Source organism: Malania oleifera, chromosome 4 (assembly GCF_029873635.1).
Source record: "Malania oleifera isolate guangnan ecotype guangnan chromosome 4, ASM2987363v1, whole genome shotgun sequence".
Taxonomy (NCBI): Eukaryota; Viridiplantae; Streptophyta; class Magnoliopsida; order Santalales; family Ximeniaceae; genus Malania; species Malania oleifera.
Window position 1 is genome coordinate 119,434,362 of NC_080420.1, and position 13,756 is coordinate 119,448,117.

General features: G+C 32.3%; 1 protein-coding gene across 5 annotated transcripts in view; it reads left to right on the forward strand.

The window, feature by feature from the left end:
* The first annotated feature begins 3,664 nt into the window (after positions 1-3,664).
* The window catches only part of LOC131154185 (phospholipase D zeta 1-like), a 42,726-nt gene continuing 32,634 nt past the window's right edge, over positions 3,665-13,756 (forward strand). For 2 of the 5 annotated variants that reach the window (XM_058106768.1, XM_058106772.1), the window contains exons 1-6: positions 3,665-4,061; positions 6,045-6,149; positions 6,382-6,497; positions 6,629-6,770; positions 7,521-7,691; positions 8,988-9,158. In XM_058106768.1, coding sequence (XP_057962751.1) covers positions 3,837-4,061; positions 6,045-6,149; positions 6,382-6,497; positions 6,629-6,770; positions 7,521-7,691; positions 8,988-9,158 — 930 coding nt within the window. In that variant the 5' untranslated portion in view covers positions 3,665-3,836. Of the gene's footprint in view, positions 4,062-6,044; positions 6,150-6,381; positions 6,498-6,628; positions 6,771-7,520; positions 7,692-8,987; positions 9,159-13,756 lie in introns of those variants that run through there. The other 3 variants (XM_058106769.1, XM_058106771.1, XM_058106773.1) reach the window with 3 other exon arrangements.

Genomic DNA, 13,756 nt, shown 5'->3' on the forward strand with positions numbered 1-13,756 from the left:
GCGAATGAGCAAATTGCGAGGGTGAAAACAAGAAGAGAAATCTACTGTATTTTTCTGAGAATATCTTCTTGAGGATGAAACCGCATCACCACACCAACAAAACATATGATCACATATATAATCAAAATAATCACGTTAAAGTCTCTGAGATGAATGCTTGAACATGCATCCTTAACACCTCCAACATGCCAAAAAACTCCATCTAATGAAACTACGAATATGAAAAATAGAACCACATGAAAAACTTCATATTTTTTATGGTCACTTGTGGCCATTTTTCAGTAGGAGGGATGGGGAGAATGAGACACTCCAAGAAACCCATTTTGCAATATAAATAGGCATTTGCTGTAGATGGTTAAATTCACAACCTGGTTGCTGGTTGAAGATGATCAGTTTCACATTTTACTCTTTTTTACATATTTTTTTGTGTTGCTGCCGATAATCGAACGGCCTTTGTGAGTCGTCCTTCGACCATGACCACCTAAAATTTAAGAACCAAATGTAAAGGACTTCACATTTTACTCTTTTTAAAATATTTGTTTGTGTTGCCGCCGATAATCGAACGACCTTTGTGAGTCGTCCTTCGATCGCGACCACCTAAAATTTAAGAACCAAATGTAAATGGCTTCGGCAGTAACAGTTTGCATCGTTAAATACTAAAATTAGTAATGATTTAACAAATAGACAGAACAATAATGAGAAATGTGGAGATATACTAAGGAAATGATGGTTGGAATTCAGTAGGAGGGTGAGATGGTTGAGGAAATTAATTGGTTAATATTGTATTTACTGTTTAATGAAGGGTTTGGTTAGTTGTGAAAAACATTTTCCATTTTCTATTTTTAATTTTCAAACAATATTTATAGAAATGCTAGCTTATTTTTTTTATTTTTCTAGATTTATAGAAATATAGAAAATAAAGGATTTGTTTAGTCGTGGAAATAATTTTTTTCTGTTTTTATATCTTAAAATAATTACAAAAATAACACCTTATTTTTCATGTTTAAAAAAAAAATATGAGCAACCAAATATCTAGAAAATAATAAGAAACTGTTTTTGAACTTTCTTATACAAATTTTAAAAAATAAAAAAATTATGTGGCATTTTGTAATTATTTAAAAAATTAGAAAATAAAAAATAAAAATTTTTCCATAAGTAGTGCCAATTTTTTTTTTATTTTCTTTGATACAATTTGTAAAATTAAAAAATAAGTAGGATTTTTTTTAATTCTTTCGAAAACTAAAGTTAGAAAACCAAAAGTTGTACGTTTTTTTATTCTAAAAGAGATAAGCCAACCAATAACCTTTCGTATTAAATTAGAAAAAAGTCACTACCAAGAGTTTCAACCTCCCTAGCGGAATCAAAAGAAGTACAGTCACGAAGCCCTTTTCTATTCCCTCCCATTATTCTAATCGTGACTTTTGGTTACTCGGTTCCTCACGTAGGTACGTCCGGGGCTAGGCAATAGGTACTACCGATGCTAGAAGCTTTTTTGGCAACTAAACAAGGCCCGAAGTTTTTTGAATCCCAAAATGAAAAATTCAAGAAGCCGTGAGACGAGTCTTAATCCGAATGGGGAAACTTTATTTTTGATGCCTCAAAATGATAATATCCTCATTATATTATGATAATAAAAATGAAAGCACCGTATACATCCTAATGATTTTACTTAAGCAATCCAAATATGTGAGTTAGAGCGGATCATTACCGTCCACTAGGATTCCCAATCCAATCAAGGTTTTTTTTAATCTTTGAACCTAATACTCATTAAAAATATAATTAAAATAATAAAATATAAAATATAAAAAAATTAATTACAATTATTATAATTATTTTACTTAATTATTTTATTCTTAAATTCATTTTTAGTATCTAAAACCAATCTTAGTCTGTTGAAAATTAAAATTTTTGTTTAGCTTGCAATAAAGAGCAGTCCGGTATACAAAACTCTTGCATATGAGACGGAACATAATGGGTTTATATATAATACGCAACATTTCCTTATATTTTTACAAGAGATTGTTCTCACGCCTCGAATTTGGAGATAATGGGTCTATATATAATACGCAGCCTTACCTTATATTTTTACGAGAGGTTGTTCTTACATCTCGAATCCGTGATCTCCAAATCACAGAGTGACAACCTTAATTTTTTTTTTCATGTATTTTCTGATGTTATGTGTAGGTCAATTGGAAGTCCACTAGATGTGAGTTATGAACTACGAAAGAGGTGGATCATTTTTATTCTATATCACTTTTTATCATCTTCAACTGGGAGATTAGAATTCCAATTTTAGCATCTAATAAGTTTCAATTTTCAAATAAAATTTATTTTAATAATAACACGTGAGAGAGAGAGAGAGAGAGAGAGAGAGAGAGAGAGAGAGAGGAATCTTTTTTAAGGATATCCACTTGTTTATGCTTACAAAAGAGAATATGCTGAAAGGGGATATCTTGCAAATAATGAATGCCCACACGGAGTAGCATTTGAAATACTTCACATTTAATGATTGTCTGTCTGTGCCATCTAGCTTACACATTCTTCACAACGGCAAAAAGTTTTTTCTTTATTAAAAACTACTCTAAAATTTATTTATTTATTTTTAAAAAAATTAAAAATTATAAAAATTTGTAAAAAATTATGAGTAATTATAAAAATAAATTTGGCATAATTATAAGGATATTTTGAAATAATCATTGATAGTTATAGAAATAAATTTGATATTTTTATAAGAAAGTAGCAAAGGGAGAATCTCCTTAATTTATAATATTAGAGATTAGAAATTAGAGAAAAAAAGAGTGATAGAATTTTAAGAAAAGGAAATTAGGTTATCAACATGGTTTTCTAGGCATATTGGTCCAATAAAATTATTTTAAACAATAGATTTTATGTGAGTTTCATCTCATAGAGTTCATAAATAGTCCGAAAAAATTCACAATTTAGTATGGTTTCATTTTATGAGAAAATATTACTCGAATACCATGCTAATCGTTTAGAAAAATGTAGTTTTTTCTTAAGTTTAAGATGAAAATAAAAAAAAAGTTCGAATATATTTGAAAGTAATGATTTCGATATTAATGAGATGTATGTTTTGTTGTGAGTTTTAGTAGTGTGTATATTATGTCTCCATAATAGTTGAAATATACTAATAAAAAAATTGATTAATTTCAAATTTTACATAAAAAAATAATTTTAAATTTTCTTTATTTCAGAGAATCATACCTTTCTGTGATTACAGCCTCATTATTGATAACAATCTAATAAAAAATATTTATAAAAAATAATTTTTTGGCATAAATTTAAAATCTATCAATTAAAAAATATCATATATTACCACTTCATCTTATATAAGTGCGAGTCTAGTTTGTATAATCCTAAAGATATAGTTTCGATAATTTTTTCACAAGCTCAACTATTAACTATCATCTTTTAATTTGTTGGTGGGATAGAAAATGCTTCCATTTAAGTTGGCCTTTGCTTAATAATACGTGTCACCATCAGTCGTAGCCTCGTGGACGATGTATGCAACCCCCGGTGAGGCTTCTCTTCTTCCTTCCGCCTCCTTCCCTCCCTTGCATCACACGGATACCCGAAGTAACCGTAACTTCTGACAATAACAAAAATCCCTACGTTGTCGCTGTGGTTTTTCTCTCTGTAGGTTTCGCCAACACTCTCTCTCTCTCTCTCTCTCTCTCTCTCTCTCTCTCTCTCTCTAGTAGTCTAGTGTGTGTCGAGTGGAATCACGAAATTGAACTTCTGATGATTTAGCATATATATTTTGGTCATATAGTCTGTAGTAAACGTACATAGAAGTTGATTGATTTCTTGGTTTCATAATGTCGTCGGAGAGCTTCGGAGTGAGCGATTATGTGCCGATTCTGCCAAATGCAATGTCGCCGGCGGTGTCATCTTCATCTTCTTACTCAATCCGGCGAGGCCCTGAACCCACTTTGATTTTCGATGATTGCCCGAAGGCGACGATCCTGTCGGTGTCGCGACCCGACGCCGGAGACATTAGCTCTCTCCTTCTCTCTTACACCATTGAGTTTCACTACAAACAGGCACTCTCTCTCTCTCTCTCTCTCTCTCTCTCTCTCCCCGAATTTAATTTCCTTTTTTAAAGATTGAATCTGTGTTTGCTTGCCGAGAAAGTGTTGGGGGGAAAAGAGGAAATCAAAGGAAATGCTGAATCTTTTATTTTATTTTTTTCAGATATTTTTTTTAAAGAAATTTGGGCAGTTGAACTCAAGTTAAATTACTGTACTGGGCAGAGTGGGAAGGTGATTAAATGTTTTTAATGCTTCATTTGGATGATGGATTTTGTTTGAGGAAAGAAAAGTAGAGGAAAAGGAACAGAAGAAAGAGTTAAATTTATTTTTCATTGTGTTTTCTCTTGTTAGATACTATTAAGAATGAAAACTTATTTTAATTAAAAATTTTAAAAATGAAGTTTTAATTATGTACAAAAATCACAATTTTATTTATTGATTTGACATATATCCTTCATTTTCTTTCACTTTCTTTGCCATAGAAATGAATTCCATTCAATGAAATTTTACATATTTGGGAGATAAATTGTTTTAATTTTTTACAGGAGAGTCCAAATGTCTAATCACTGGCATGAACATAAAATTTTCAATAATTAAAGTAAGTTTATCACTTTAGTCAATGCATAAAGTTGCATTAAAGCGTGCTTTCTGTTTCATCTGCCTACATTGTGTCTGTCATAATGCGAATAACAGCGTAAACTGGGAGTCCTAGGATTTAGTTTAATTTGAAATTTATTTATTTGTTTGAACTTGTATGCATATTTTTACTAGAGCACATTGATCCACAAACTGGGTTTTATGAACTCGAAGGAGAGTCATTATCATGATGAGAAACTAATAGAGAAGATTTCAGCATCAGCCAAGAAAATGAGTACAGGTTGATTAGGTAGAATTGCACTATGCTTATTATTGAGAAGGCATAATGATGGATCTATGAACAGTAGGTTGATCAAGTAGTTAAAGTTGTATTTGGGAGGACAGATTTCAGGCCTCTTATTTGGATTTGTGTAGATTTGGATAAATGCAATACAAAAAACTCCGAATCCAAGGTCTGAGTCTGATTGCAACCTGTAGATCTCCTATGAAGCCCCAATGAACAGAACACCTTCCTATTAATTTCTTAACAGCACTTTGCCAAAAAAAAGGTGATTCCGGTCTCAATTAAGCTATGACAGATAAGGCAAATAAGCAAGAGAATTAATTTTTTTCCCATGAGAAATGCTTATCTGTTGTTTTTAGCCTATCCCAGACAGCCAACCAGCATATAAAAGAATGCCTTGGATGTTGCTTGAACCAGAGGATTGTGCACCCTCTAACCTCCAATTGCTTCTCGGATGTGATACCAAACTTAGTGCTGGTTGCTTTTTCACAGTTCAGTTTAGCGTAATTCTAATGAAGAGGTTTGCTTTTTTGTGGGGTTAGTATTTTTTTAATGCAGTTTTTGGTTGATGCTAAGTAGTTGAGGGTTATGGCTTTTTTCATGGTGTAGTTTAGTATAATTTTTATGCACCTGTATGAAATTATTCTTTATATCCTTCTCAGTTAATGTGCTAGCTGTAGCAAGCAGCCATACTTCAAATGAGGATATTGCAAAAAGTCATGATTAGTGTGTTTTCCTAAGCACATATTTTCATCTAACCTTATTTGCTGCAATATCAGTTCCTTGATAGTTATCATTTTCTTTGTTATCTCAGCTTTGTGCTAATGCTGCTGCTAGGTAGTCTTGTTCTATGAACTAAGAGCTGGTTGCCCTGTAAAATTATTGGCTTTCTTGTAACTGACTTCCTCAATGCTTCTAGTGTTCTGTACATGGTAGTTGTTCACGTTAACAAATTCTTTTATCATTTTGAAACATTTTACCTCTGTGTTCTGATATCTTCAATTGTCCTAATCTCTATTCTCTAGTTTTTTTTTTATATGGCCTTGTGTTTAACTACTACTTTTCAAGCTCAAGCATAGTAGGCTTAAGATGACCCTCTTTTCTATTTTCTATAGCAGTTTAGGTGGCGTCTAGTGAAGAAAGCTTCTCAAGTTATATACTTACATTTTGCCTTGAAGAAGCGTGCAATTATTGAGGAATTTCATGAGAAGCAGGAGCAGGTAGCAAAAATATGCATCTTGTCCTTCTGTTTTTCTCGACAATATTTTTAACCTTTGGACTTGTCCTTCTTCAGTACGTGGATATTGTTGTTAAGATCTTAATCTTTATATGGACTTCTTAGAATACCCAGAAATAGATTAAAGCCTTGTATATTCTCGGATCTCCCGAATCATGTGCATGTGAAGTTTTTAAGTTTTTGTTTAATTTTTTTTCTGGAACTTTACATGAAAGGTTAAAGAATGGCTTCAAAACCTAGGAATAGGGGATCAAATGGCATTTGTGGAAGATGATGATGAACCCGATGATGGAGCTGTTCCCTTGCATTACAAAGACACTTCCAAATACAGGTGCTTACTAGTGCCGTATCACTCCCCCACCCCCCCCCCCCCCCCAAAAAAAAAATTCAGAGCTTAACCACCAAATAAAGCTGTTTTGTCAATGGTGGTTGTAGTTTTTTATTCATTGGTTTGTTATGCAGATCTGTTCCATCCAGTGCAGCATTCCCAATCATTCGGCCAGCACTACGAGGACACCAGACTATCTCAGACCAAGCAAAAATTGTGATGCAAGGGTATTTAAATCACTTTCTGGGTAACCTGGATATTGTAAATTCTCAGGAGGTGAGGATCACATTCTCTGGCGGGTGACTTGATACATAAGAAATATAGCAAAACATACATTCTATTTTTTAACTATTATTACTAATAGTATATTATGAATATCCAAAATAATATTTAGCTACAAAATTATAACATGTTAGACAATGGGATCAATGTAGAGATTTTTTAATTATACTCACTTGAAGTGACCTAATGTTTATGTAAAATGAAAAGAGGTTTATGAGTATGAGAAATTGGTGAGTTTTGCAAAAGTTGCTGGCTTCTTCACTGCTCCACAAAATTGTCCAATGTTTTACATGAATAGAAGGCATATATTAATTAATCTTGTTCATTTTACATAAGAGGTTATAAGTTAACAACCTTTAAGGTTTTAAACCTTTAGCTATTTTTTTTTTTGGTTTTGTAAACCACTGGATCATATCGTGGCAGTATGCAGTGCTTGTGTATCAGAAACATATGCAGTCAACTTTTTTGGATGCCTCTTAGCTGACCAGCTGACACATAGCCACTAACTATTTCTTTCAAGACATCGACTATAATAGAAGTTGCAATCAATGCGAAAAAGTTCTTAATTTTTTTTTTCTCTATTTCCCTTCGAAGTTATAACCATTCCTCTTGTGACTCTGATATTTAAGTAGAATTTTATGCAATTGATATATGGCATTTCCTTTTAACTAACTATGCACTTTTTTATTATGGTTTTTTACCATTTAATACACATTTATCAAAATGAGTGATTTTGGATTGTAGGTCTGCAGGTTTTTGGAAGTATCTAAGCTATCATTTTCTCACGAGTATGGACCAAAATTGAAAGAAGATTACGTAATGGTGAAGCATTTATTAAAAATTCCAAGCAGCACTCCTGACAGAAAATGCTGTGCATGCTGTTGCTTTGGTTGCTGTACAAACAATTGGCAAAAGGTAACCAAACTTCTCATTTATATATCAGAAATTAAAGAGAGCAAAGACGTTCAATTTCCGAAAGTGACGATTAACTGATATTTCATTTTTGGGAAAAATAAAATCCTGCCAATCAAGATGGAAATAATCAATGATACTAGCATGGAGTGAAGTTTGCTTTAGATGGTTCAGATAAGGCTTGATACATGTAGTGGCCCTCAACCTTACAGCTTAAGCATGAACATAATGTGGGAATCTTACGTGGAATCAGAGCCATGATTGCTAGGAGATTCCTGGTTCTAGTCTCATTGCCAGCATTTATTTTAAGTCCGTTCAAAAAGTTATCTTGTTCCAAGTAATGGGTGTAACATGTCAAGGCTTGATATGCATTGTTGGCTCACATAACAGCTTAAGCTTTTAGGTAAAGCTGTTCTAATCTAACAACTTAAGATTTTAAGTGCTAATCTAACAGCTTCAATTTCTTAGTAACTTATTTGAAATGAGAAACGCAGTCATCAGAACACAAACAAGATGGTAAGATATGAGATGAGAAATGCAGAACAATAGATAGGAACAAAAATAATATATTTATCATCCTGGTCGCACTCTCTTCAGGTAAGGCTTATTTTTTGCTGCCTATCATTGGATATATTCCTACAAGTCACCCCTCTTTAGTGACCAAACAAATCTTCATTTTAAAGATCATGGCCCTTACACATTTGGACACCATTTATCCGATAAAATATCTCAGTCAATCATTGTTAATGGACAATCAGTTAGGTTCAACTAAACCTAGTAAACACCTTGACAGAGTTTGACTTCACTCTTTATGTTACATCATATTGTTTTTTATTTTCATTGCCATCCACCAAAAATTTAGAGCAAAAGACACTGACCTCCCCTGAGATTTTGCAAAAGATGTAGACCTCACTTGAGATTTGAAAAATCCTACAGACCTCTTCTGTGCTATGGCAAAAAAAACACAAACCTTGCTTGAGGTTTTAAAATCTCATGGACCTCATATTTAATTTTTGGGATAGTTATACTCCCTCCCTGGCTTGTAACGTTTGCATCTTTTTCCCAAACCTGAAGGGAGGCTCAAAGAATTTTTAAAACCCAAGGGAAGGTCCGCAACTTTTTGCCAACCTCAGAGGCAGTGTCAAGTGAGTGTCTTTTTCCCAAGATCTTAATTGACTGTTTTGTCACATGATTTCTGTAGACATATGTATGAAACTTTTTTGGGTAACCATGTATGCAACTTACCTTTTGTTTACTCCAGTATTTACTTTAGCTTTATCACACTTTAGCTGCATGCAGGTGTGGGCTGTGTTGAAACCTGGGTTCTTGGCCTTGCTGGATGATCCTTTTGATGCCAAGCTCTTGGATATACTTGTTTTCGACATACTCCCGATTTCGTGTATAAGTGAAGATCAAGTATATTTAGCCTATGAGATAAAGCACAGTAATCCTTTGCGCTATTCATTTAAGGTGAGCATTTAGAATTACTTTCTGAATGCGTTACTGTGTTGCTTCTACATGAGCTTTCACATTGTTGTGACTTAGTATTAAGATACCCTAGGTTTATTAGTTCCTTCTATAGTAATGTCTTGATGTAAGATGACAAGATATGCTATCTGTCTCATGTTGCCAAATTACATCATCCATTAAATGTGCTACACATTGATGTAATTCCTACATGTTATAAGGTGATATAGAGATTAAATAAAAATTCATGATGTTTTAATTATCAACTACATTGCTATTTCTACCTACCTCATGCTTACATTGTTCCAAAATCAGATTCGACTAGTCGATGAACTGGTCAAGCAACTCCACTGTCCAAACTACTAATCCATCTGATGCAGTCCACCAGCTTTCTACATGTTTTTTTTTATAAAGTTTAATAGGTCTTCTTTTTTTGGATTGATATTGCCTATCAGTTTTTGGGTTACATTGATTCAACCAATTAATTCCTAATCAGGTTTTTAGCATGGTCTAATGTTTAGTGCTTTTGTTAAGGCTTGGTTTACACTTTTGGTCTTTTCTTAAGCTTTTAGGTGACTTAACATGGTATCAAATCCATAGTTGCCGGGAGGTCCTAGATTATATTCATGTTGCCCATGTTTTCTGTTTGTTAAGAATTATCTTGTTCCCTATAATGGGCGTTAATGTGTTATTCACTCACTCATTGTTTGTTTCTGTCCATTTGCGATTGGTTTGATTTTGTGGGGGAGTGTTAAGGCTGGATATACGTTGCTTGCCCCCACAACCTAACACAGCTTAAGGTCTTAGGTCAACCTATGATTATCTGAAGTTACACCGTATTTCATTTGAATGATTAATATTCTCACATCTTGATATTACTAGTGGTCTTCAAACTTTTTCTGGTTCATACCGTCAGAAAGAGACCCTCAGGATTGTCATGTGTTCTATTTAATTAGTCTCTATCATTGTTAATACAGAAAGGGAAAAGTAATGTTTTAAGTTGTCCAATTTTCTAGCAATGATGATGAAATAATTTTGCCAATGGTGCCATGTCCACTGAACAATGTAGTTGCACACAAAACATCAAAATTAACAAGAGGAAGGGGGTGAGCGAGTGCGGAAGAAATGTGCTTTGTTCTTCATGGAAGTGTGATTACTCAGCATCTGTTGGCTTCTAGTTTTGACTTCTTGACCGTCAGAGAATAGAATTGTGCCTCTGTTTGAGGAAAAATGAGGAGAGTATGCAAAAAAGTAATGAGCTGTGGATAAAATTATCTCCACCTTTCTCCAGTTCTTCTTAACTAGTCCTACAATCACAATAAATTGTTGAGAAATAAGAAGGTACACAATATTTCATCCTTATTCACACTTCCTATGGATGATAAATGGCTGAAAGTGATGGATGATTGGACTCCCTCCATCAAAATGAGACTTGAGTGGTCAGAAGGTTATAGGAAACAGGTGGGTGTATGTTATCAAGATGGAATTTGATGGCTTAAGAAGATATAAGGCTAGACTTGTGGTAAAACGTTATGCTCAACAACCACAAGTTGATTTCAGTGAAATATTTGCTCCCATGGTAAAACATACTTCTATTAGAATTGTGCTAGCTTTGGCTGCAAATTTGAATTTGGAACGTGAACAACTTGGTATAAAAACTGCTTTCTTGCATGGAGACCTTGATGAAGATATTTATATGTCTCGACCACAAGGCTATGAGGATAAACATAAACTTGATTATGTTTGTAAATTGAAGAAGTGCCTGTATGGTTTGAAACAAGCATCACGCCAATGGTAGAAGAAGTTTGATAAATTTATGCAAGAAGCTAATTATGCTAGGTTTGAATATGATCATTGCGTTTACTTCAAAGGTTCCATACATGAATCTTTTATGATTTTAGTGCTCTATGTTGATGATATGTTGATTTCAAGTAATAACACAACTGAGATAAATTGTTTGAAGTTGCATGTGTCAAAACACTTTGCCACAAAAGATCTTGCAGCAACAAGAAGAATATTGGGTATGCACATTCAAAGACACCGGGAGAAAGGTAAACTCTAGCTTGGTCAATCGGAGTATGTGACTAAAGTCCTTGAATGTTATGATATGATTGATTGTAAACAAGTGACAACTCCTTTAGCATCCCATTTTAGATTATCAAGAGATACGACTTTAAAAGATGGGATGAAAGAAGAAGGGAAAAATCCAACAACACTCCTTGATTTTTTCAAATATGACACTTCACTCCCTGTGTTTTTGAAAACTATCAAAAAACCCCTTGAAGTTTAAATCTATTGACAACATGAACCTTCCACTAGTTGACTTTAGTAACCGTTAAATACATGTGAAAAAAATGAATCTTTACTTTTAATAAAATAGTTTAAAATAATATTGCCTTAAATAAATTAAATTGAAAAAATTGGCCAGTGTAATGTCTTGAAACTAAATGACCAAATTGGAAACTTAATCGATATTTGAATTGAACGATTTATTGGTCCAATCGCTTTGGATCAATCAATTGACATAAGTATGACAAAATAATTTTATTATAATTTAAATTTTTAAAAATTATATATAAAAAATAAAAATAAAATGATATTAACTTAAATAAATTAAATTAAAAAATGACTAGTTTTAATATCTTGAAAACTGAATAAAAATATTGGAAACCTAACTGATTCTCGAATTGAACAGTTTACCGGTCTAATCTCTTTGGATCAATCAATTAACATAAGCTTAAATATAATTTTATTATTATTTTTAAAATTTTAAAAATATATAAAAAATAAAATTATGAATAAAAATTTAATGAAAATAAAATTACTAATAAAAATAAAATTACTAACAAATGCCTAGTAATTATAGGATTTCAAAATGTTTGTCAAATGTAATTTCTTTAAAATTTATTGACTAAACACATCATAAAACAAATAAACCATAATTCAATATTTTTAAATTCAAGTGACCTATCAAACATAATGCTAAAAAAAATATAAACTAAAATTCAAAAATTCATACTTCATAAATCAAAATTATCTATCAAACATAATGCTAAAAAAAACATGAACTAAAATTTCAAAATTCATATATCATAAATTAAAATTATAAAATAGAATGTTAGGTGTTCTTTGTGTAAAATATGAGCACTAAATAGATAAAGAACACCCAAATTTATATTAATTGATTGACCTTTGATCTAAAGAATTCACTAATATTTTTATACTTTATCCAAGTTGCCATGTTATTAAATATGAGATTCAACTAAACTCAGAAAACAAGTGGCAATTCAACCAACTAGTTGATAGGAGTCAATTTTTAAACCATAATTTAATTTTAAAAATATATTTATTCGTTTAATTTGCATGTAAATTGTATATAACAAATTTTGGAACGATACAATTATTGAAATATTTTTTTCTGAATTATTAGATTATTTATTTTACATATATTTTTATTTTTTAAAAATAATAATTTAATTATATTGTCATGCTTATGTCGACTAGTTGACCTAAATCAGTCTGGGTGGTTAACTAGAGAACTAGTTGTCCGATTCATCTATAAGTTCAATTTCCAAAACATGTTCTAACTGAACAATTTTTTCTTCTTAATTTATTAAATTAATGTCATTTTTTTAATTATCTTATCGCAAGTGAATAAAAAAGGACAAAATTATCATTTTGTTCATTTTTTTCACATATACTTAATGGCTAACTACTGGTCATGTAACGACCCCAAATTACTACCATTTTTTTTTTTATATATATTCCGCAACAATATTTATTACTCTGATACCCATAATAATTTTCACTATAACGTCCCGGACCCAAAGTGGTACTGAGGATACCTATTCATAAATCATACAATCTACGTAGCGGAAAACATAAAATACTTCAACCTTATTTACAATACCAGAGTTTCAATATTTCTCAAAAATATACATGTACATCTCCCAATAATCCACAAGAACTCCTAGGGACTTCTCAAAATACATCTCCCAGTATAACACTTACCCTGCAGTTAGGGCAATACTAAAGTTCCCTCTATCTCGGAGCTCGCTCCGCACGTCGGTTTGGATTTCCTGAAATGTTTGAATTTCTGGGGTGAGACACCTCTCAGTAAGATGAGATAAGTTATTACCAGTGCGTGGCAAATGAGTTTTACATAAATAACATAACTATTAATTAACTATAATTGAGATAACAATTAAATACAAATACATATCTTAACTCACACCTTTGCCATTTAAAATTCAAGCTTTCTCTTTGAACATACTTTTAGTTGTAATACATAGATCCTGTTTTCTGTAAAACTTCGTATATATATATATGAAAACTTCCCTGGATGGATAACTGTAATCATGAATTAACCCCGCATGATCGGGTTGTGCGGCTCGTGGACTGGACTTAGCCATTAAGTCAATCTATAATATGTCTGTAGTACAATTGGCCTGCTCAACCTGGTCCGAACTGCCAAGGAGCTCCTCTACTTTCCTCAAAGGCACAATCGACTATCAACACCACACTCTATCTGAGACGTGTGATTGCACTATCTATATTGTATTAGCTACGGTACCGTACTCTGTATTCCGTTTTGGTCCATC